The 25,986-nt window shown below is 45.4% G+C and overlaps 1 protein-coding gene across 1 annotated transcript in view; it reads left to right on the top strand.

Moving 5' to 3' along the window:
• Positions 1 to 443: 443 nt before the first annotated feature.
• LOC138758743 (ephrin-A5-like) overlaps positions 444 to 25,986 on the top strand; it is a 377,942-nt gene continuing 352,399 nt past the window's right edge. Inside the window, exon 1 of the mRNA XM_069928087.1 lies at positions 444 to 912. Within this exon, the coding sequence (XP_069784188.1) occupies positions 794 to 912 (119 nt within the window). The 5' untranslated portion in view covers positions 444 to 793. The remainder of the gene's footprint in view (positions 913 to 25,986) is intronic.

The raw sequence follows: 25,986 nt of genomic DNA, 5'->3' as shown, positions 1-25,986 counted from the left end.
AAGTGCTTTCCCCTTGGAGAGGCGCTGCTTCGGAAGCGTGCGGCAAGACAATTCCCCTGTAAGGATCGTGCACAACCGTCCTGCACCCCCCCCCCCCCCCACCCAAAACAAAAAGCTGAAAACTCAATTCCTTGGATACCTGTGAGGAAGCGGGAAGGGGAGCGGTTACAAGTCAACATAAAGTCCAGAGTATTTAAATACAAAGCACTAATTTGTTTCGAGTCCTCGGAATAGCTTTGAAAAAAAAAACTAACATGCTCACAGCTTTAGATAACCAATAGTTTAAAAAAGTATCTGGGATTTCTATTCTTCAACGCTTCAGGATAAACTCAATTGCCTGCAAAACGTTACAACATTGAAGGTAATGTAACAACTAGCAGCTCGAGCGCTTTTATTGATACCATTGAACCAGCTCCCATTGTGACATCATCGGCCAAGTCCTTCTCCCATTGGCAGGCCACTTCCTCCCTCGCTGTCGTTCAATGGAGCGGCCCGGCCCCGGTTGGGCTGGACCCTGCCTCCTTCGAATTTGGATTGGTTAACGTTGCCGGGCCCTGGAGGGAAGCGGTCGGCGACTGGCTGAGCATGCCTTCATTCATAAGTTCCCACCTCGCTGGCCCCGCACCGCCCCCTCTCGTCAGCAGGGTAGGTTGCGCAAATGTAGTAGGGGTTGGATTCACTCTTAAAAAAAAGCTGCTCCTGTTGAAAGTTGTGGTTCAGGCACCGTATGGAGGCGGCGGCTCGAGGCTTTGATTTGCAAGAGTTGTGTGTGTGAGCTCGGCGGACGGCGACGATGAACGTGGAGGTGGCTGTGCTGCTCTTCCTGGCCCTTTGCGTTTGTGTTTGGACGGAAGATTCTGGGAAAGTAGTTGCTGACCGCTACGCCGTGTACTGGAATAGCACCAATCCCAGGTAACGCAATTTGTACATCAGAGGAGTGGAAGGGGCAGCGTTTGTATTCCGGTGTGCATGCTTGAGGAAGAACGGCACCATCAGGATCCTTGCACACTGGTTCTCAGATCAACAATTCTCCACTCCCCAAATGTTTCAGAGCAAATTACCTTTATTTAGCAATGCCCTTGCAATGATAAATTGCTCCGTGATTTTAAAAAAATACATATACTTCTTAATCCATAGTTTTGCGGACCTGTTAATTTCAGTTGTCTGAAGCTGATGTGGAGCAAGTCTTGCTCAAGAGCTGAGCCTTCTTTTGTGCAAAGGCACACGCAAAACTTAGTAGGGATCGCTCTCGTCTCACCTAAGAAACGCGGGCAGCGAGCCCACCACCCCCCACCCCCTTCCCCAAATCCCTGCATAGTGATTGCATTGTATCCTCACTTGTCATCGATAGATTAAAGCGAAAATGCAGTCATTTAGAGGTGTGCGGTGACGGAATAAACCCAGTCCGCTGGAAGCGTAGCATTTTTCTTTTTGAAGGCTAATTTACAAGGGGACTGCATTCAAGAGGGAGAATGACACCCAAAACGTGGCCTATCCGGACAGATACCGCAGTGACAAGATCCCAGTACAAGGGCGAAATTTTACTCCTGGTCCTCAATTTGGAGATTCTTTCGGCACGAGCTGAGGGTAGTAAAACACTGCGCTGTCTTTGTAACTTCATCTTGCGGGGCTGGGATGGATGAGTTAGTCGTGAGTGGTTGGTGTGCGGGAGGAGTAACACATTCACTTTGAAGCGGAGCACCGGCTGTCTGTTTCGTTTAAACTTTTGTTACTAAGTGCGCTTCTCTTCATCCTTATTTGAAACATCCCCCATCCCATTGGTCGGCATTCTTGCTTTCATGGGGGCGGGGTGGAGGGGGGGGGTTGGTAAAGATGACAAGCTTCAGGGTCACGCGTTCCCGGGAGCTTCTGCCGGGGTCGGCTGGTTTGTCTCATCAATACGGATCACCCGTCCTCCCTGAGCCTCTCCGACTTCACGCACCCCAGCCCCAGATTAGCGCGAATAATGGTTCGGAAGGCGAATTTCCTTGCATAATACTCTTGGGGGCTTCTGCGAGGGTTTCGTCTTCTCTTGCACCGATCGCCGCTTGCATCTGTGCAACGAGAATGAACCACCGCATGCCTGCTCTCTCTTTCGACGAGATTGCTTTATTTGTTAGCTTAGACTGTCGACCAACACGCCCTTGCAGTAGAGAGATTTTTTTTTTGCAAATATACAGATAAGGGTGAATACACAGTATGTGCAGCCTTTCTGATGGGGTTCGTTTTTCCCCTTGTGCGAGAGCGTGATAGATCTCAATGAGTGCAGTGTGAAACAATCTATACCAAGGTCCTGTCGATAAATACGGGCGCTGGGATTTATAAGCTCAGGAATCTAGCCTGTTGCTTAGATTTCAGTGTGTTCTTTAACACAATAACTAAAAGGACACCCGCAAAGAAGGATCCTTTCTTTCTAAAATTCAGGGACACGGGGGCACAAAGGACCGTGCCCGGTTTCAGGCACAAGAAGAAAATAACCCAGAGGGTCAGTTCATTGCAAGCTCTGATTTTGTGCCCAAGGCAGTCAGCCATAAAAAAAAAATTAGTTTTAGACTCCAGGCGAAATGGGTTGGAATGCAGAAAAGGCGGCGTGCTTTGAAATGCACCGTGATAGCAGAACTTCCGTGTGAATTCCAGGCTTCAACGGGAGAAACGGGCACTGCTGACCATCGTGAGCACTCTGTCTGTGCCTCCACGTCTGTTACAGCGGCAAGGTGAAAGCTCGGAGTGACGCCAATCTCACCTGGGTCGTGTTAAGTCTGAGGGTTTTTGTTCTAACTTTGTGTGTGTGTGCGTGCTTCCAGACTTTCACCGCACGCTGTTACAGCTATTCCGATCTCCCTCTTTTTTTAAAACAAAAGAAAAATCCAACATTTAAATCTTACTACAATGTCGAAATACTGTACTAGATTCTGATTAGGAGCGTTGTTTAGCGGGTCTGCTACGTATTTAGGTAATGGGTCGTAAATCAAAGCCAACGGGTTGAACATCGGGCAGCGCAGAAGTGGGTTATTTCTGATCATTCAACAAGTCCTGGCGAGATTTACTGGCCATCGGTTGAACATATTCTGAAATATGCTCACCAACATCTGTGCTTCTCTGACCTTGCCCCGCGAGAGGAGTCGAATCCATCCGGCAGAATGTGTTCACGTTTCACGTTGCTTGGTCAGAATATTTCCATTTGAGTAAATATCTTCAAACTTTTGCACTGAAAGAAAAGTGAAAGTCCAGTAAAGCGGATGCCAAGGCATTGGGTTTAATGGAAGGAAACGTTTCAATTCTTTTTCCACAATTCTGCATTGTTCAGTATTAAATATCAACGAATATTTGCTTTCACTCTGTGTAAGTGCCCTTTGCCTGATGTTTCTCTCCATTCTGATTTATCCAACTCTGTGTTCCTGATGCTGCAATTAAAAAAAACTCAATAAATATGTTGCTAATTTATGTTAATATCAAATTCCAACTACGTCTCACTAATAATAGCCGGGCAGTCAGTAAATGGTAGAACTCTCAGTGTTACACGGACTAATTTGAATTTACAATGCAAATTACTGAACTAGATACAGCAAGATGATAATAAATTGTTCCTATAAAATTGATAGCCTTGCTCACAGACAGTGTTAATGGGAGTTTTTAATGAAGTTGCCTGTACGTGGTTAATTTATACATGAAATCCTTAACAACAGGTTCGTTGACATAAAACAGAGTTTGATGTTTTGGTTGTCCGAGGATCTCCACTTTTACTGGACACGGAGCTGGGGTGTACAAGAGTCCGATGTGCTATAAATCCTGCTCTCACAATTTTCCAGTAGTGGAGAACTGGAACTTTATAAGGATTTACAAAGCCCAATGAAGTGAAAAAATAAATATGTTGCATTTATCGTTCACTATTTTCTCATTTAATCTTTATTAGGATCATTTACATTATCCTACATTTTATAAAATGATTGCCATGATCAGTGAAGACTTTTATTGTAAATTTTGCTATGATGGTTGCATATATGGGGAGAAATAGCAAAATAAATGTGTGCATGTTAGGGGTGTTGTTGCGGATGAATCAACATCTAATTTTGCATTGGGAGCGTCTGGACCAGTGAACGTCACTCTGAGGAAATTACACTCGAGCAGCCCTTAACAAGTACTTTTGAAGCGTTTATTTGTCATGGTTAATAGTGTGCCAGGGGTTTTAATAGGGTACGTTGAGAAAATCCTGCATACTTCAGGTATAGTAGCACTGTAATGTCACAGATGTTTCAATGTTGGTTCTTGTTTTATTTTTCTTTATATAAACTGTTGAGTGAAGGTCAAAAAAATCTCTTCATTTCTGTTGTTGGGCAAGCAGGAAACCGGATTGTATGCAAAGTGTTGCTTTTTAAACATGTCCGTGAATCTCAGGCATCCCATCTAGTACGCATGGCAGGACAGCTCAATCTGAAACAAAAAAAAAGCACTGATTGAAGCCTAATTATGATGATAAACATATACTGGTCTCTTCAATTAACTGAGTTACAATAGGATCTCATTACATGCAATAGTTCAGCTTGATACACAAGTCACATCCAAGAGGGAACTGATCATTTAAAGTAATTTGCTTGGGAACTTGTATGGCTGACGGTTTATATAAATCCAATGATATATGCAGGGAATTTCAGTATTGATAATGCTGTAAATAATTGTTTTTTTTATTACCAGTTGAATTCCTGTTTGCACTATTATCCCTTTTGCTTTTAATATACTTTGTATAATCAGTAGTTAATTCATTTTAAATGAAGCTTAGAAAATGGGGTAATATTGGAGGCTGCTTCATTTTTCTCTAAGATAATGGTTGATCAGTTCTTCAACCCAGATTTAGATTTGCTTTGACAAAAAAAATGTCAATCTCAGCTTTGAATGCTTCATTTGAAGGACAGCTACGATGTTTTGGAAAGAGTTGTCCATTTCCACTGGTCGGTGCAAAGTCGGAGTTAACGATTTCTCTACTGAAAGAGTTGGCTCTTGTAATCATTCCCTCTTCTTCTCAATTATAAATTTCTTTGCCAGAGGAAATAATTTAATTTAACTTTGGTCATTTTTAGAAAAAGATTCAGTAGCAATCTCCTTTTCTGCCAAAAATGCATGGCAAGTTTTTGTAACCTGTCCTCATCATTAACTGTCTGAGACCCTTGATTGTTTGGGTGAATCTCCCCTTTTACGGTTAGTGTGCCCTTGCTGAGGGGCTGTGGCCAGCACGGAGGTTCTTTACATCGACCATTTTTAACCTTTGCCAAGGAAAACACAGCCTCAAAGATATTAATTCTTTCATGTGAGAAATACTCGTGTTTAATAATTCTAATTCTATTTATGACTGCTAGTCAAGGAAAAAATTAGAAAAGTAATTGTTTCACAGAGGTGAGTGCATGCTAAGGATTCTAATCCCCCCCCCTCTCTCTTTGAGAGAGAGGGGGGCCTTCTTGCTCAGGATATCCTGTGCTTCGTTACCAATTGTAGATTGTAATCTTCATACATCACAGTCCCTCATTTGGAGCAGAAAATTATTTCAAAATTTGATGCTTCACAGGTATAGATCAAGAGATTCATTGCATTTGTGCCATGTTGTGAAAGGGACACATTATTACTTGCGTTGCCCACAAAGCACTGATATGGGTTGTTCATTAAAAGCGTAATGATTTGTTAATATGCAGAATATATTCGAGAGTAGTGCTGACATATTTTTGCAATAAAGGCTTCACATAAATTTAATTGTGATGTATGGAATGAAGAGAAGCCCAAGCAGAAGCAATAAGGGGGTTTCCTTATTTCTGTATGACTTTAAATCTATATTGAGGTCAATATAGATTTAAAGAAATCAGTAAAATAACTGGAGGAAAATTAAAGAACAAATATTACGGGTTTATCCTCCGCATGTAGTTGGTGCGGAGCTGTAGTTCTCTATTTGGCAGGATGTGGAGACCGAAACATTTAGCTTATTTAAAATAAATACAGTACTGTATTTGCATTTTTATCGCGCTTTTACCATCTTATCTGAACATTCCAAAGCACTTTTCAATTGTACATATTTGCCATTATGCTGCAAATTACATTGTTGTGTAGTCACTGTGAAAATGATTGGATAATTTGTTTTATGAATGTTGATCCAAAAGCTCCTGGATGCATGCTTTAAATGCTGTAAACTGCCTGGCTATGAAGTGAGATCAGGGCTGAATAGTTGGTGCAGGTCTGATGGAATGAATGGCCTCAATCTTGTGGTACATTTTTTGATTCTGTGAATAATTTCCTGTTCCCAATTAGGATTAATTTTCCTTTGTGTTGGTTCTGATTTCTCCCCCCCCCCCCCCTTCAAATACAATATCTTTTGAAATCTAGAACATGATCAAAATAAACAAACTGCAGAGAGCTCCCCTCGGACTTGCTTATCAACATTTTGAGGGCCTCAGTGGGAATTTCCTTTTTAGTTTTTACAATGATTGTTTCAGGAAATGAAGGATATTGCACCCATTAGTTGCGCACTACCAGGTTTTGCACGATAGGTTGGTGGATAGCATGTGCCACAGTCACATTTTGTGAGTGATTTAATGATGCTTCAGTTTGAGATATCGCCCTTCTCACAGTACCTGTTCCATCCACCCACCCTCCCTCAATACTCTCAGGTTCAATGGAGCCACCTCTGTGACTCATTTGACCCAAACTGAAATTCAAACACCTTTTTCCTCCCACACGTCCTTCTTTCACCTCTGTGATCAGCTCAGCTGCTGCAGAGAATCTAAATCCCACCTTTTGTTATCTCTGAGCTCATCCAGTGGTCAACCTGTCAGCCTCCCACCTTCATTCAGAATGCTGCACCTTGTGGCTGAGCTCTGTTCTCCTGATGCACATTGACTCTATTCCACCAGTAGTTAAAAATTCTCATCAATCCCTGTGTTTACATCATTTATTTCACCACTCTGTCTCCTGAAAATCCTCAAGCCCTGCCATCCTCCGCTATCTCTGCTTTCAACTAACTCCGGGCCCTTGTATATTCCCACTCTTTTTATTTCTTTGCTGTAACTGTTCCTTCTACTCCAGACCATGATTTCCCCCCCACCCCCCCCCCACCCAATCTCTCTATCTATCCCTCCTCTCCTGCCTTCTGTCCTGGTTTCTGAAAAATTGCTGTTTTGAAATGCCCTTTTCTTTTGTTTTGACCTGCTGTTCTGCCATAACTATCTATTTTATCACTGTGTCAACTTGATACAATTAAACCATATTAAGGAAGTTACATAAATGCAAGTGGCTGCTATCATTATGGATATTCTGCTTTAATGCACAGTTATTAAGCTTATTTGAAGAACAAAACAGGCCAGGTGCTATTTTAGAATGAAAATAAAATGTAATATGGGAGTCATTTCAAAAAGGTTCTCAATCTTCTGAGACTGTTGATGCATGGTGTGATCTTATTCAGGCAATGCCTTCAACGGTGTCGGTTGGTATTCTGTGCAGAAAGTTTAACACACGAGGTGACTGGGTGTGAGATTTATTTTCACACATCTTTGTTAATTTCACTGGTGTGAAATAACTGCACCAGCTTGGAAAACTTAACGATACAAGAATACTGTGTCGCAATCATTACCAAGCCTGGTTGGATTATACTTACCGTGGAAAAGTGAAATCGAGTCAGAGAATCTGTCGGTATCCCACTATTTGGTTGCAGTTAATTGGTGATTTAAAAAAAAATAATATGGAGCAAATGCACTTGGGACACGGTGGGACAATGTCCTGGATTGTGTCTTACAAAGGAGAGGGCAAGAAAGAAATGGGGTGTTGAAATTTTCCTGCCCGATTCACTGGGAAGAAAAGACCTCCAGTTTATGAATGAAATGGAAGTCGATGAGTTCAGTTGGTGTAAGTAATGCTGTAGTTCTGATCAGTACTAAGCAGGTAAAGAAAGCCTCTACTTCCTCAGGAGTTTGCGGAGGAGCTAATGGAGTTGTTCAAGTGAACCGGTACGGACTTGAAGGGCCGACGTGGCCTGTTTCCGTGCTGTAAACGGTTATATGGTTATATGGTAAATGCACACCTTGCCCAAGTGTAGAATTTCTCACCTGTTATTCAAATCCTAAACCGTAGAAAATTCCCTAAGTTTAAGTCATATCTTGATTTGATGGGATAGGTCCTTCCAGTTTTAAAAAGTCTTGAATTATTAGCATAGAGCGACAGCTATTCTGTTGACATTTTGGACGCAGCAACGGTTTACCATATGGTCTACAAGGCTCTGTTGAGCATTCTGGTGAAAATTTTTTTTGTTTTGAGAGCATCCAGCGGAAATGCTCGATTAGTGGCAGAGGCCGGGGCTAAAATGTTATTGTTCTGCTTGGTGTGAACAGATGAATTAATGACTTAAACAGTCAGCAGGATGGGTACTTGGGGCCTGGATGATTTTAGCAGACACTTCAGTGCTCTGCAGCACATTAGAGGGGAGTAACGTGGGTGTGTAAAATTTTCAGGGGAGCACTCCATGTGTTGATTTGTCATCTTGGTGTGGTGGTGGTGGTGGTGGGGGAGGGGGTGGTGTTGTTAAGGTGCAGTCCTTACCAATTCCATACATTTCAGGATGTAGTGATTTGAGCAGTGGGAGAGTTGCTGTAAGCACAGCAGGCACAGGTGGAAGCCAAGCTTGTTTTGTTCATCTGTTCAGTTGGATTATCTGTACCTTGCCCTTCAAACTTGTTCTGTTGGTCAGTGGATCATCGTCACCTTAACTTCATTTATCACATTTGACACGATCGGATCAATGGTACAAAAACAACAACAACAAAAAAATCAGTCTTGATGAAGGGTTGCGACTCAGAATGTTGACTATCCTTTCTCTCCTGCTTGTACTGGTTGACTTGGTGATTTCCTCCAGCAGGTTGTTCCTTTGCTTGAGATTCCAGAACCTGCAGCCTCTGGTGTGTCCAGCAATGCTACAGGAGCCCACTCATGCCCCTCCTCTCCACCACTCTCTTAGAGACTTCCAGCTTTCCCACTGCCTCTTGTGTGAAGAAGAGCTTCTAGATGTGCCCAACAATGCTACGGAAGCCCACTCATGCCCCCCCCCCCCACCACTCTGTCTTAGAGACTTCCAGCTTTCCCACTGCCTCTTGTGTGAAGAAGAGCTTCTAGATGTGCCCAATAATGCTACGGAAGCCCACTCGTGCCCCACCTCTCCACCACTCTGTCTTAGAGACTTCCAGCTTTCCCACTGCCTCTTGTGTGAAGAAGAGCTTCAAGATGTGCCCAACAATGCTACGGAAGCCCACTCATGCCCCACCTCTCCACCACTCTGTCTTAGAGACTTCCAGCTTTCCCACTGCTTCTTGTGTGAAGAAGAGCTTCTAGATGTGCCCAACAATGCTACGGAAGCCCACTCATGCTCCCCCCTCTCCACCACTCTATCTTAGAGACTTCCAGCTTTCCCACTGCCTCTTGTGTGAAGAAGAGCTTCTAGATGTCTCCTGTGAATGGTAGTTTTCTTGCTTTAAATAACATATTCTTGTCCAGGAGGCTTCAAGATCACGTTAGACATGGAACATTAACAATTCCTTTTCCATCCACTGATGCTGCTGAGTTTCTCCACTGGATTGATTTTACTTCCAATCTACAATCCCGTCATAGAGTCTTATAGCGTGGAAACAGGCAGGCCCTTTGCCCAGACCAGCCCATATGCCTCTAAACCGCTCCTATTCATGTATCTATCTAACTGTTTCCTAAACGTTGCAAAACACTGCCTGCCTCAACCACCTCCTTTGGCAGCTTGTTCCATAAACCCTCAGTGTAAAAGAAAAAGTCTCTTGTGTCTATTGTCTTTTTATGATCAGGGTCCCTCCCCTAAAACTGCTGTTTCCCATGAAAGTGCTTTCAGGGAGAAGATTCCAGGCTGTAGGCAGCTGGGGTCAAATCATGTTGTCCATTGACTTCAGGGTGTAGGAGTGTGGAAGCTTTCATACAATGGGTTAAGTGGATCACTCATTCAAACAGTTTTGGAGCCCATTTTCCGGTAATACATTATCACCAGTCTGCTAAATGACTGCAATGAGGTTTCTAGATATCCTGACTTTTAACGTGAGGCAGCTGGAGCTGCCTCCAGGTATAGAGGAGTGCTATCATTAATCCTGTTTTCTGGGCACGCATGGGGTAGAAAGGCACCTGGTTTCCATTGCCCCGTGCCAGTTATAAACATATCAGGAGAACAGATAGACTGGTTATAACAAGGCTTACATTCATCTATCATATACTGCAAATGCAAAGGTCTCTAACCTACAGGTCACTGCCTCTGTCTGTCTGACGGTGACAAATAGTTGTCAGTGGCTGTCAGGTAAACTTTGCTCCACTGGTGTCGGGAATTGGATCAATATTGTATTTCGCAGTCATCAATCAGATTTACTCTGAAGCATTTTAGTTGTGGTACAGACTGGCAAAGGTCTGTATTCATGGTTGTCTGAGTGCACTGTTCTTTTACCTTCTATTTCGGTGCATGTATCTTAACATTTGACAGAAAGATACTCAAACCATTTCCTGCTCTGACGGGAGGAGGAAAACAAAGCTGAGTAGGGTGGAGAATTGGGAAACACATTGGGGATGAATAGTGTTACATATTTCTCTTGTCAAGAGAGCACCCAGCCCCCCGTAAAAGGTATCTACATTACATCTGATGTAAAGGAGATGATGAAACGCAGAGCACATCATCTGAGACTCCAAGATTGGAAGATTATTTTAATAATGCAGTATAGCTGCTGGATTTTTAGCCAAGGAAAAATTTTGTCTTCACTCACTTCCATGATAATGGGTGCCACATTTGAAATCAATATTTATAGTCTTTCTCTCATTGACCCTTGAGAAAATGTCAGGGAACCATCTTGAATGAATGATGAGTTTGCCATATACAGTAAAACCCCTATTATCTGAAATTCAAGCAACAGGCAGCCTCAAACAACTGGCAAAAAAAATGGCGGTAAATTAATAGGTAAAAAAATACGGAAGTTTAACATTGGTGTGCTTCACCATTAGTTCGCCAATCACACAATATACAATCTCAAGCAGCCCCATAGGTGTCGGATACTATGTAATTTACTGTACATAAGTGCAATGTACAGATGCAATGAAAGTCTTATTTGGTTCCCAAGTAAATCAAAGACACAACAATTTAAGACTAATTAATATATCAGCAGAGAAAAAAAATTAATGAGCATAAAAAGATAATATTGCAAAATGTGCTTTCTCGGTAGTGCAGACAGATACTTGGTGGTCTTGGAGTAGTGCTGTGGTCAAGGTGATATGGAGTTTGGACCTCTGCAGTCCTCCTGGTGTAGATGCCCCATGATGCAATTGGTTAGGGATTTGCAGGAAACCAATCCAACGCCATGAAAGGACAATGTGTCATGTCAGATGGTGTGTGATTTGGAAGGTAAACATGACAGTTGAATGTTTCCATTTGCCTGTTGACTTGGACTGGTTAGGTAATAGGGGCAATATGATGATATTAATTGTCATACAAATTGCACAATGTGCATGCTCCAAAATTCTTACAGGTACTTGGTGAAACTCGAGCAACTACAAAACAACTTGAGCAATCACAAAACAAGTAACAACTACATAATTAAATTAAAAATACCACAAGACCCTAAGATGCAGAAGCAGAGGTAGGTAATTCGGCCCATTGACTCCACTCCTCCATTCCCTTATAAGCTGATCCATTCTCCCACTCAGCCCCACTCCCCTGCCTTCTCGCCACAACCTTTGATATCTTGACTATCAATCTCCACCTTGTGGCCTCCACAGCTGCCCATGGCAGCAAATTCCTGAGGTTCACCATTGTCTGGCTGAAGAAATTCCTCCACATCTCTGTTTTAAATGGGCCCTTCAGTCCTCAAGTTGTGCCCTCTTGTCCTAGATTCCCCTACCATGGAAAACAATTTTGCTACATCTACTCTGTCCAATAAATACACAAAAATAGATCATAAATATTCACGGTTATCAAAGTGCAAAAAAAGTGACCACACTAGTGCAGCCAGCCCTGATGAGTGAAAGTTCAAGAGCCTGATCATTTTTGGAATAAAACTGTTCTGAAATCGAGAGGTATTGGCCTTCAGGCTCCCAAAGGGAGCAGTGAGAAGAGGTTGCGCCCAAGGTGATGGGGGTTGTTTTTAGTGTTGGCAGCCTTCTCGAGGCAGTGCCTCTTGTGGTTGTTTTCTGTGATAGACCTAGCTACCTTGGTAGTTTGGGAGGTGTTTTCACATCCCCTTGGCGAGATGCCACAATGCTTCTTGTTGATGTTGAACAATGTAGCCATAATGTGGAATGTGGACATTCTGTTAGCTTTTCATGTTGTATTCACCTACAGACAAATGCAGGGTTAACATTTTCATTTTTCAAACTGTTTTCTAATGGGGCTTCCAATAATATGAAGAAGTAGCATATGGATTTTTTTCAGTACATGCCAGTATGAGAAATATCCAGCAGGAGAACTGAGTTTTGCCTTCTAAGCTTTGGTTATTAGAGAGAGAGCCTTTTGAGCTGTTTTGCACAAAGTGTTAGCTGCTGGTTTCTGCAATAAGCACAAATTAACAAATTAAGCACATTGATTTCTGTGATTATATTTTTCAATGTTATGTATTGACACAAACCGGTTCAGTAGGCTTACTTGTAATCTTGTGGCTTGAAGCATTAAAAGCAGAGGAAAGAACAAAGTGGAGATGATCAGTGGGGAGACATTGTAAAATGAAGAACGATTTCTTTAGTACTTTTGAAGTTTGGTCATTGCTGTAAACCAGCAACTGGTGTAGGCAAGAATGCTCCTATTAACAAGAGGGACCAGACAATTAGATTTACGGATATTGGATGAAGAATGATGGGAGAGTAGGACACCAGGAAAAAACTCTTCTGTTCTTTCAAATAGTGTTATGGTATCTTTTCATTGCCAGTGGAGTTCCCTGTTTAACCTCTGATTTGAAATTAGCAACACGAGTAGATAGGTTGGTAAAGAAGGTGTACATGCTTGCCTTTATTGGTCATCAGGGCACTGGAAGGGGAGTGCAGCTTTATGCAACTTTGATTTGGCAATTCCAGTCACCACGTTATAGGATGTGGAGACTTTGGAAAAGTTACAGAGGAGATTTACCAGGATGCTGTCTGCATTAGAGGGTATCAGCTATGGGGAGAGGTTGGTCAAATTTGGAGATTGAGGTGAGACATGATAGAAGTTTATAAAATTATGAGGTACAGATTGGGTTGGCGAACAGAATCTTTTTCTCAAGGTTAAAAATCTGGCATTCCAAGGGGATGTGCATTTAAGGTAAAAAGGGGAAAGTTTATAGAAGATGTGTAAATTTTTCTTACACAGAGAATGGATAGACTAGAAGTTGAACATATATTACTGATGTTTCGGGCCTGAGCCCTTCAAGGTATAAGAAAAAAAGCAGGCAGGCATTGGAATAAAAACTGGGGAGAGAAAGGGGGAACAATGGGAGAGGGAGGAGTCCAGACCAACCAACAAAAGATATGATGAGGAAAGATGAGAATTGATATTGGCTCTGTGAAAGGAGACAGAAGGAAAAGGGAAGAAAGAGAGAGAGGCTGGCAGGGGAAGTGGATATGACTTTAGATAGACATATACAGAGGTATATGGAGCGACATGGATCATGTGTAGATAGAAGAGATTGAGTTTGATTTGGCACCGTGGTTGGCACAGAGAAGGTGGGTCAAAGGGCTTGTTAATTTCTTGCTTGGTTCTTTGACATCGCTGAGAATAATGCAACCACTTCCTCAGTACTGCACTGGAAGTAGCGGTGTGAATTTTATACTCAATTGAGACTCAACCTCTCCACCTTCTGACTTCTCATTGGTTCAAGAGGCTCATCCCAAAGCTGCTTGCTTGTCATTTGTTTTGCAACACTTCCCCTGTCAATTTGTCAGGGTTATTTATTGCATCTGGTGCTCCCACCAATGGAGCCTCCTCCACTGGCCATAGATTGGAAGGTCGCTTGTTGAGCACCTTCGTTCCGTCTGCTGCAACAGCAAGGACCACCCAGTGGCCAGCCACTTCATTTCCACACCCTATTGCCACACTGACATGTCAGTCCATAGCCTCAGGTACTGCCAAGTCGATGCCACCCACAAATTGGAGGAACAAGACCTTGTATTCCGTCTTGGCAGGGTCCAACTAGATGGCATAGATATCGACTTCTCCACACTTCCGTTAACTATCTCTCTCTTTCTCACCCCTCTCTTTCATTCCTCTGTCTCCAGCTCCCCACTCCTTCTCTTCATTCTTTTATCAGAGGGCTACCTTTTGGCCTCTTTCCACCCCTCCCGCATCGCCTCCTTTTCTTTCTCCTCTCACGTGAATCCACCTTTTACCTGTTAGCCTGTTTTTTCCCCACATGTTGTTATTCAGGTGATCTTCCACATTCCTGATGAAGGGCTCAGGCTCGAAACATCTGCCTTTTACTTTCTGTGGATTCTGCATGAGCTATTGAATTTCTCTAGCACTTTTGTGCACTGCACTTAGTCTCCACCAATTCAAATCCTGATCAGTTTGTAATCAGCATGTAGTTGTAAGATGTGGCATTTGGATTATGCCATGTTTAGCCTTCCGAGCAGCAGAGAATGCACTTCGTCAACTGTAACGTCCTGAATGATGCCCTGAGATTGTGAAAGTCAAGTTTCAATTTGTCATGTAATAAAGACAGAGCAATATTACATGAAATTTGTTTTCATCTTCCATAAGGTGGACAGATTCGCCATCTTTTGCAGCCAGAGAAAGAAAAGCAAAAGTGAGTCACTTCGGAGTCACCAAGTGTCTGTGGATTTGCCTCCAATGTTTCTGCAGCCGCACAGAGTCCAGTCCAAGTCATCAGTAGCCCGAGCTCCAGATCCAAACCTCCGACACAATCAGGAACCCTTCAGCGCCCTCTCACACCCCAGTTCTGATACCAGGTACCCCTCCAGCCAGTTCTAGAGCCAGTCTCCGTCAGTCCACAACCCTCGACCGCAGTCACCAGCAGCCCACAGCCTGCGTGGGTTCCTCGCCTCTAGTCGCCAACAGCCCACACCCTGTGTATTTCTTCGGAACACACCATGTAATACTAAAGTTCATTTTAATTTTTGAGTACTTAAAAGAAAAAAAAATCCTCTTGATTTGTCTAATTCTTCGACTCCAAATTAAAAATGCAGAATATTATGTGGATGGGAGGAAAGCCTCCGCTGTGTAGACGAAGTTGAGAATCCAGCAAAGTAGCCAATGTGTCTGGCAGCAGGCTATAAAGGTTCAGTGCTCCACTCTCATTCACTCCCTAATCCAAAGATAACTTCTTGGCAAACTTGTGGTGCATTTATTACTTCTCTCCTGCTTTGGTTGGGGGTTAGGGGGAGGTGGTGGTGATGGAGTGGGAGACTGCAGGTGCTCCTCAGCTCAGGAAACCCGGTTTCATCTGCAGCTTTAGAACTGACTAAATGGCATTCCCCGAACTGGGATTCATCAGTTTTCTCTTTTATTTTTTCCTTCAGTAGTTTCCCTCTATGTTGATCCAGTGTGTCTCACTCTGTCGCTTTCTCTTTCATTGACAAACAATGGCAGTTTCTCTGGGAAGGGCCCATCTTGAATGGGCCTAATCCCTCATTGATTAGGAAACTGCTGTCAGGGTCCGTGAAAGAACTCGGGGGCTTTGCTAGGTGGGGGGTTATGGGAGATGTCAGTCACCAAAGTGTACCCTTTTTAATCCTCTGAGCTCATGAACAGTGCTTATAAAACTGGGAGTCACACTAGTGTCATTCCACCTTGAGAGATCATGCGGTTTTTCTCTGATTTGACATTTGAATGATAAAAAAGTTGGGATATTTCATCTTCAATGCCTACTATAAGGATTAACTTCAAGGCTTCTTAAAGTTATAAATATATATAACCAGTTCTCACAAGCCACTGAAACTTTTAAACTCTCATTGACTTAAAGCAACAATGTACGGTCGTTTTGTTCCTCATGGGAGAGCCTATCTGGAAAACAAAACTGCATACAAGTTCATTTTCCCCTGGCTTTTCTCAGTCTCTGCTTCTTCTCGCTGGCTTTAAAAATTTAAGTTTGATTCTGCAATATTGATTAAATTACTGCACTAACAATCCAGAGTTCTGGGTCCAAAGACAAGAGTTCACTTCCCACCACGTGACTCAATTTACTCAACTAAATAAATTGGAAATAAAGTGCTTGTACGAGTAATGACGAAAAGGATTGTTGTAGAAACCCAACAGGTTCATAAACAACTTTCAGGGAAGGGAATCTGTTATCCTTAGTGTGACCTTTGATTCCAACTAGTTGATTTTAATTGCCCTCTGCAATGATTGAGTGGGCAGATATGTTACAAGGAAATTGGACAATAAATGATTGATTGATGCAGGGAACGAAGGTACTGACAGGTCCCAATGCATAACTATATTTTATGAATGGTTATATTTTTGGTAAAATAATGACCTTGCTTAATGATATTCACATCCTACAAATTTTAAAAGTACCTTGCTGGGTGTAAAATGCGTGTTCACTAAAGACACGAAAGAAATGAAAGTTTTGTGTCTTTAGCTCAACCATTATTTCCTTGTATCTTGCTCCCTCTCTCTCTCTAATCTGCTCCATTTCCCCAATCCTCCTGAAGGTATTTTAAAAAAAAGTCTTCTGGTGCTTTGCATCCTGGGTGTTCACTAGAAGTTCACTTTGGTGAACGGGCGGGTGGATCTTCATGCAGCAGAGCTCCACTGAACATTCCCATTGAAAGGTGAGATCATAGAATTGTTATCACACAGAAGTAGGCCATTCAGCCCCAAGCTCACAAAATAACCCCATTCCTACCCTCACATTCTTTCTCCATATCCCTTCAATATCAATTGTCTATCCAATTCCCCTTTGAAAGTGAAAACCCTCTCTTTCTGTGGACTCGTCCTGAACAGTGTCATCAATAAAGATTATACTTTCATACATTGCACTTCACGGTTATCTATCCGTTAGTCAATCAATTGTGGCGGCTCACCACTAGGCAGACGAACTGGCCCCGCTTGTAAGCAACACGGCGGGGCAGCAGGCCAAAATGGCGCCGTCGGTGGTGTTCCCTTCCTCCCAGCATGGGGCTCAGAAGCCCGCGCTGGGGTCCACGTGACGCCTGGGTGATGTCAGCACCCTCTAGCGGAGTTCTCAGCCAGGTCCGGGCTGGGAATATAAGTACAGCCCAGCAGCCTGCAATAAACTAGTCTGCGCTCTGAGCTCAACCCGTCTGGTTGTGTGTGTTCTTTCAGGAGCAGGGTAGCTGCCGCTACAATTGGTGACCCTGTCTGGTTCAAACGTCTTTGAGCCCCTCATGAGCGAGCCTGGGATCAGCGCTATAGCCGCGAAACTACCTGAATTCTGGGTTCAGGAGCCGTAGACCTGGTTCAGCCACGTGGAGGCTCAGTTTCACCTCTGCCAGATTTCGTCCGACATGACCAAATTCTACCATGTGGTCACTGCTCTGGACCAGGCCACCGCCAGACGCATACTGCACCTCATTCAGCACCCACCCGCTGAAGACAAATACGAGACCATCAAACGAGTGCTTACCAGATCCCTCGGACTATCCAGAGACCAGCGTGCTGCTCAGATGCTGCACCTCAACGTCCTGGGGGACAGGTCCCCAATGGAGTTGATGGACGAGATGCTCGTGCTCATGGGTGAGCACACCAACTGCCCACTCTGTGAGTGCATTTTCCTTGACCATATGCCTGGGGACATCCGGCCGCTGCTGGTCTGGGAGAGCTTCACCGACCCGAGGAAGATTGCCCAGAAGGCCCAAGAGCTATGGCTCGCATGATTCCTGGAGGGCTTAGCGGTCCAGCAGGTCACGAGGCACGACCATGACAAGCCCACCCCTAGCGCTGCGGTAGAGCATGCCCCAAGAGTATAACCAAGGCTACAGCATCCGCTCCAGGCCTCTGCTTCTACCACTTGGCTGGGGAGCCAAGGCTCGGAAGTGTCATCAGCCCTGCTCATTCCAGGGAAACGACCAGGCTGGCTACTGTTAATGGCTGCGGCGGCTGGCCAAGGACACAGTCTCCTCTACCTGCGGGACTCAGTCAGCGGCTGGCGGTTCCTCTTTTACACTGGAGCCCAGATCAGCCAAGGCTGTTGAGTCCAGGAACCGACCTCGTGGACCTCCCCTCCGTGCGGCCAACGCAACAGCAATCCGGATGTATGGAGACAAGACGGTCCACTTCCAGATTGGCCAATGAAATTTCGTGTGGAGGTTCACAGTCTTGTCCCTCCTGACTGCCATCCTGGGTGCAGACTTCTTCCTTGCACACTGGCTTCTGGTGGACATTCGAGGTAGGTTGGATGCCCGTACCTTCCAGGCCGTTCGCCTCGACGCCTCCTGCTTGGAGCAACCGCAGATGGCCACGATCAGCATGCGCAGAGACGAGTTCCAGCGAATCCTGGACGAGTTCCCGACACTCCTCAAGCCAGAATTCTCCGCTGCCTCACTGCACCATGGGGTGTTCCACCATATCTCCACCCAGGGCCCACTGGTTTACGCCAAGGGATGCCGGCTCTTGCCGGACGCTCTAGGTGGTGAAGGAGAAGTTTTTCACACCTGTTGGAACTGGGGATCATTCGGCAGTCCGACAGCCCGTGGGCCTCACTGCTCCACCTGGTCCCAAAAGCCTCCGGCAGCTGGTGTCCCTGTGGAGACTATCAACGGCTCAATGAGGCAACCTATCCCTCACATCCAAGACTTCACAGCCAACCTGCACGGTGTGAGGGCTTTCTCCAAGGTTGACCTGGTGCGTGGATATCACCAGATCCCGGTGCACCATGAGGACATACACAAGACGCCCATCATCACCCCCTTTGGCTTGTTCAAATTCCTGCACATGCTCAAGAACCCGCTCAGACCTTCCAGTGTCTCATGGACTCTGTGGGCAGGGACTTGGATTTCGTCTTTATTTATTTGGACGATATCCTTGTCGCCAGCAAGGACCAGGCGCAACGCAAGGCCCACCTATGCGCCCTTGTCTCCCGGCTGGCCGATTTTGGCCTTACCTTTACCCCGGCCTAGTGCCAGTTTGGGAAAGAGTTCATGCAGTTCCTGGGCCAAACCATCATGGCCGAAGGAGCCACACTTGCCGCTGCGAAGGTCGCCGCTATCAGGGATTTCCCACGCCCGGTCAGTCTCAAGGGGCTGCTGGAGTTTGCGGGTATGGTCAACTTTTACAACTGCATCATCCCGGAAGCTGCGCGCATCATGCAGCTGCTATTTGCCCTCATCGCAGCTAAGCACAAAACGCTCGCTTGGAACCCAGAAGCCTGCACCGCATTCGAGGGCACCATGCTTGCCCACCCGCACACCGACCTGCATCTGGCACTCTCTGTCGATGCCTCTGCCACAGCCGTCGGTGCCATCCTGGAGCATCAGGTGAATGGACATTGGAAGCCACTAGCATTCTTCAGCTGCCTGCTCTGCCCGCCAGAACGCAAGTATAATGCCTTCGACTATGAGTTACTGGGCATGTACCTGGCGGTGCAGCATTTCCACTATTTTTTGGAGGGGAGGGCTTTTAACATCTTCACCGACTACAAACCCCTCACCCAGGTGCTCGTGATGGCAAAGGATCCCTGGTCGGTCTGCCAGCAGCATCACCTCTCCTTCGTGTCGGAGTTTACCACCAACATTTTGCACAAGGCGGGGAAAGACAATGTGTTTGCTGATGCACTCTCGCGACCAGCCATCTGCGCGCTGATGCCCAGCCTCAACTTCGACCAGCTCACCCGGGACCAGAAGTCTGATGAGGAGACTAGGGCCTTCAAGACCGCCATCATGGGCCTGCGGTTCTGAGACCTCCAGACTCCGAGTGGCGAAGGCATCACCCTGTGTGATATCTCCATGGGCTCCCCACAAACAGTGGTTCCCCAGCAGTGGCACAGGCAGGTCTTCTGTCACATCCATGACCTTTCATATCCATCCATCAGGTCCATGGTCCAGATGGTGGCAGAATGATTCGTATGGCATGGGCTGCGGAAGCAGATCACGGGCTGGGCCAGAATATGCACCCATTGCCAGACATCCAAGGTGCACAGGCACACCAGGGTCTTAGAAAACTCTTAGGAAAAACCAACAGGAATTCGTGCACATCCGAGAACAGTTCAGCCATATTCATGTGGACATCGTCGGGCCCTTACCTGTTTCCCGGGGCAACCGTTACCTGTTTACGATGATGGACCGCATCACTCGCTGGCCTGAGGTAATCCCGATGCCATACGCCTCCACCGACTCCTGCTCCCGAGTACTGTTGCATGGTTGGGTCACCCGGTTCGGCATCCCGGGTAACTTCACCTACGATCGGGGCGCCCAGTTCACATCTGCACTCTGGGCACAGCTCGTCAACAGGTTGGGGATCCAGCTACACCGCACCACGGCCTACTACAGGCCAATGGACTGGTCGAACATCTGCACCGTCACCTTAAGTCAGTACTCATGGCCTGCCTCACCAGTCCCGACTGGGCTGACGAACTGCCTTTGGTGCTCCTGGGCATCTGCTCCACTCCCAAAGACGATCTGCAGGCGTCATCAGCTGAGCTGGTCTACGGTGCGCCGCTGGCACTAACTGGTGAGTTTGTCAACGCACCCGCTCGTCTCAAGTTCCCAGTGAACTGCTTTCCGCGGATTATGTTTTCGTTCAGCGGGGTCTGACCGCAGCACCTCTGCAGCGACCGTATGAGGGGCCGTACAGGGTTGTACAGTGTTCCAGCTTCACGTTCACACTGGACATTGGCAGCAGGTGGGAGCTGTTTACTGTGGACGTGCTGAAGTCAGCACACCTCTATTCATAGCCCAGCGCAAGAAGTTAGGCCGCCCGGCGAAAAAGGACATTGACGCTGATTCTGGGGTGGGTTGTGTGGAGGCTCACCACTAGGCAGGTGAACCGGCCCCGCTTGTAAGCCACGCGGCGGGGCATCCGGCCAAAATGGCGCCATTGGGGGTGTTCCCTTCCTCCCAGCTTGGGGCTCAGAAGCACGCGCTGGGGCACCATGTGACGCCTGTGTCAGCTCCCTCCAGCGCGGTTCTCAGCCAGGTCTGGGCTGGGAGTATAAGTACAGCCCAGCAGCCTGCAATAAACTAGTCTGCTCACTGGGCTCAACCTGTCTGGTTGTGTGTGTTCTTGCAGGAGCTGTGTAGCTGTTGCTACACAATACTGATTACAGCAAACTCTTAGGAAAAACCAACCGTTCTATCGCTCACTACTTTGAAACTGTATTACTAATTAATAATAACGGAATGTGCACCTTTAGTTTTGAGATGCCAAGACCTCCAAAACGAATCTTTATGATGTTACTAAGTCATGATCTTAGAGTTCTACAGCATCAAAACAGGTCTCTTGGCCCAACTCATCCATGCTAACCAACCTAGTTCCATTTGACTTCATTTGGCCCGTATCTCTCTTCAACCTTCCCTATCCATGTACCTGTCTAATGTCCTTTGTAACTGGTCCCTGCTTCCATCATTTCCTCCAGCAGTTCATTCAATATACCCACCAATTTCTGTGTGAGGAAGGTGGCCGTCACGTGCCTTTTTCAAATCTCTCCCCACTCACCTTCAACCTATGCCTTCTCACTTTTGATCTCACCCATCAACGAGAAAAAGGCTGTAGGTATTTACTTTGTCTATGCCCCTCATGATTTTATAAACCTCAATATTGGGCGACATGGTTGGCGAGGCGGTTAACACAACGCCTTTACAGCACCAGCTGGGACCTGGGTTCGAATCCCGTACTGTCTGTAAGGAGTTTGTATGTTCTCCCTGAGTCTACATGGGTTTTCCCCTGGACATTCCCACCGTTCGAAACATACCAGGAGTTGAAGGTTAATTGGGTAGCATGGATGGGCTGAAATGGCCTGTTACCGTGCTGCATATGTTAAATAAAATAAACAAATAAAAATTACAAGTCCCCCCCCCCTCCTCTTAGCCTCCTGCACTCTAGGGAGAAAAGTCCTAGTCTCTCCTGATGATTTAATTCTACCAGACCTGCTAACACTTTCTGTGAATCTTTTTTTCACAATTTCAAGCTTAAAGACTAGCACCATTTCATCAGATGCAAGGATCGACAATGAGATAGACAACAGACTCGCCAAGGCAAATAGCGCCTTTGGAAGACTACACAAAAGAGTCTGGAAAAACAACCAACTGAAAAACCTCACAAAGATAAGCGTATACAGAGCCGTTGTCATACCCACACTCCTGTTCGGCTCCGAATCATGGGTCCTCTACCGGCACCACCTACGGCTCCTAGAACGCTTCCACCAGCGTTGTCTCCGCTCCATCCTCAACATCCATTGGAGCGCTCACACCCCTAACGTCGAGGTACTCGAGATGGCAGAGGTCGACAGCATCGAGTCCACGCTGCTGAAGATCCAGCTGCGCTGGATGGGTCACGTCTCCAGAATGGAGGACCATCGCCTTCCCAAGATCGTATTATATGGCGAGCTCTCCACTGGCCACCGAGACAGAGGTGCACCAAAGAAAAGGTACAAGGACTGCCTAAAGAAATCTCTTGGTGCCTGCCACATTGACCACCGCCAGTGGGCTGATAACGCCTCAAACCGTGCATCTTGGCGCCTCACAGTTTGGCGGGCAGCAGCCTCCTTTGAAGAAGACCGCAGAGCCCACCTCACTGACAAAAGGCAAAGGAGGAAAAACCCAACACCCAACCCCAACCAACCAATTTTCCCTTGCAACCGCTGCAATCGTGTCTGCCTGTCCCGCATCGGACTGGTCAGCCACAAACGAGCCTGCAGCTGACGTGGACTTTTTACCCCCTCCATAAATCTTCGTCCGCGAAGCCAAGCCAAAGAAAGAAAGATAGCCAGGTGACGAAACCTCTGCCTAGTCCTCCCAAGTGGGGTTGCACCATCTTGTACAGCTGTCATGAGGTTCCCGCTCCTGTGCTCCGTGCCCTGATAAATGAAGGCAAGAAGCCACCAAGATGAGGACAGTTCCTTTTTTTTTGATATTATAGTTCTCTGGATTTTCTGTGGAAACTCAGATGTTGCTATTATTCAAAATTGAAATGAATAGAATTTTGATAACCAAGGCATCATGGATATGGAAATTGGCAATGAGAGTAGGCACAAGGCCATTTTCTAGATATGCATTCTGTACAATAATTTGGATGAAGTACAGATGATGCAGCAAGCTCAAAGTACTTCGCATCTTGTTTGGGTTCAATCCCATGCAACTACGATGATAATTTGCTCATCTTGTCCCATACAGCATGTGATGCAGTGTATGGACGAGCAACTGGAGATCACTGATCTTAAGCCATGAGCTCCAATCCCTCCATGGCTGCTGAGGTATTTTAAATTCAAGCAATTAAATGAATATGGAATTTTAAAGAGAAAATTGCTTCCAATAATGGTGAAAACAAAATTGCTGGAATGTCTTAAAAATTGATCTGCTACATTTGTGTCTTAGTCGGCCTGGTTTAACGCGACTTCGAACTCGCTATGGTGATTGATTCATAACTACCTCCGCAGATCATTGGTAATTGGGGAGAAACCATAAATGTCAGAATTGCTAATGCTGTCCTGAGAAGGCTTAAGTAACAAACTTACTGGGACTTGGTGCGTTGGAATGGGAGAGGGAAAAGTTCCTTGAGTAAAGCAAATAGCAATAGCAATCATGTCATACATTCAACATGATGAGCTTTGTAACTTGAATGCACTTGTTTCTGTGATGTGGCAGTACTCAAGCAAGTTTAATGGGAGAAAATTTGACCACGATGCTCGTCTGAGTCCGATTGCCGTCAGCTCCATATAGGCTTTAAAGGGCCTGTCAGCAGGGCCATCGGTTTTATTTTTAAAAAAATCTGCGGCCATGGGGTCTGCGCCCAAGATGGGAGTGCCTATGATCAGCAGTAGTCACAAGGGGTTGCAGACACCAGGCAAGCAGAGGACTGGCGCAGGCCACCCGAAAAAAGGGGGAAGGCCCCCCCCGGAGAAAGAGCAGCAGAGGGGATGACCCACGGGATGGTAACCATGGTGGAGGACCTGTGAGGGGTTCTGCAGTTGAAGAGCATGCAGGCAGTGGGGCTGTTGGTGACTCGAAGTGGGGAACCCAAGCAGGCTGCTGGCAACTGCAGTCGAGGGATTTGCAGCAGGCAAGTGAAATGCTGGAGGCTGACTTGAGACTGGCTGAAGGGGTATTGGAACCAGGATGCGATAGGGTGCTGACGTGTCGGTGGTTGGGACCTGGAGCTCGGGCTGCTGATGGTTTGGATGCTGGAGTAGCACTGGAGGCAAATCCCCAGACACTCTCTGATGGTAAGGGGCACTTCAGGCAGTTTCTGCCGATGGCAAATCTGTCTTCCTTGTGGCAAACAAAAGAAAATTCTATGTAATAGTGCACTGTTTTTATTACATGACAATAAAGGAAGCGTGAATGTTTGTGTTCTCTTGACATCACTGAAAGCGAATATTGGAAAGCGTGTACTACCAGGTGCCAATACCATGAGTATCACATTAGCAACCAAGATCACATTTTTCCACCTCCCACCTCATTTCCAAATCTTTTAATATTTCCCATTAGACCTTTTTGGACAATTTTAAGATGGCTGCCGTTTGCTTCCATTAACAAACCAGAGGCTGTATTTCTACCAGCAGTTTTAAAAGCTTAAAATTCTACCACTAACATCAGGAAGTCAACTTTCTTATTTAATATAAGTTCCAATAACTGCAGTTGCCACTCGGATATGCAATCAATGCATATCAAATTTGTGATGCTAATTCAGAACCCTGTTAAGTGTATGTTCCTATAACATTTAATGGCACTGTTCTTCCACTTTGCAATGATTGGCCAATGCACCTGATGAAAAGATGATATTCTACCATTATAGATGTCAAAAAAAGCTATTGCATGATGAATGATCTTAAAAGCACCAATATGTGGCCATCTCAGACAAAAAAATTAGAAATCAATGGTTATCTTAAGCTGAGTGCTGTGAATGAGGAAATAATAAAGAAGGTTGAGTTTTAACTGCTCTCATGTTGAAAGCTCTTTGGAGTCGGCTGTGATTCCAGAGCAGTACTGTATGCACTTCAGAGGAAATGATATATTGCAGCCTAGTTTGTTGTGTGGAGTCATCAGAAAAGACCCATTTCATTGGTCAGAGAAGAGGGAGGGGTACTCTGATTGCCTTCACATTATTCATTTCCTTTTCGTGTGATCTTGTGCCCATCGTTTGAGCATTAAATGATGGAATGGTTGTCGGATTAGTTCGGAAATTGTGAAGGCATTAAAGGGTGTGCGGATGTATGTTTGCTTTCTTGTAAGATCCAAATATATCTTTGTCATTCTTGCTGTATCGTGACCGTGTTAAAATCATGGCTCTTCACGTTTATGAACATCTGATTGCACAAGTACAACCCAACGAATCGGTGTTCTCCAGTCCTCTGTGCAGACACACAACCAGACATAACACGCGTATAGATAGATAAGGACGTGTATAAAAATAAATAAATACATACATACGTATCGTTTAGAAAAGATTTGAGTCTCGGGTGGTGATGTGAGCCAATCCTTTGGTCATTCAGCAGTCTCACTGTGCACGGGAAGAAGCTGTTTCTCAGCCAGATGCTCCTGTATCTCTTCCCTGACGAGAGCTGCTGGAAGATGGAGTAGAGGTCCTCTTTATGTTGTCTCTAATTTTAATTCATTTGTACTGGTCTATTTTCAGAATCTGGAATGTTTTCCAGATGCCAATGGCCCAAGACTTGGTAGATATGGTCTCTGGCTACATTATCATATACCCCAGTGAGCTTCAGATATCCATTTAATCAGCTCACTAGATGGATCCCTGGGGCTAAAATTGAACCTGGCTGCCTCTTGGTAGAATTTTTTATATTTTGAAAGCAAGATGTGAATAGGTGCTGGTGTCTCTTGAAAGGACCAAAAAGGATTATTACCGCTCAC

Source organism: Narcine bancroftii, chromosome 3, assembly GCF_036971445.1.
Source record: "Narcine bancroftii isolate sNarBan1 chromosome 3, sNarBan1.hap1, whole genome shotgun sequence".
Lineage (NCBI taxonomy): Eukaryota > Metazoa > Chordata > Chondrichthyes > Torpediniformes > Narcinidae > Narcine > Narcine bancroftii.
Note: the sequence above shows the minus strand (reverse complement) of the source record. Positions and strands in the feature narration are given on the sequence as shown.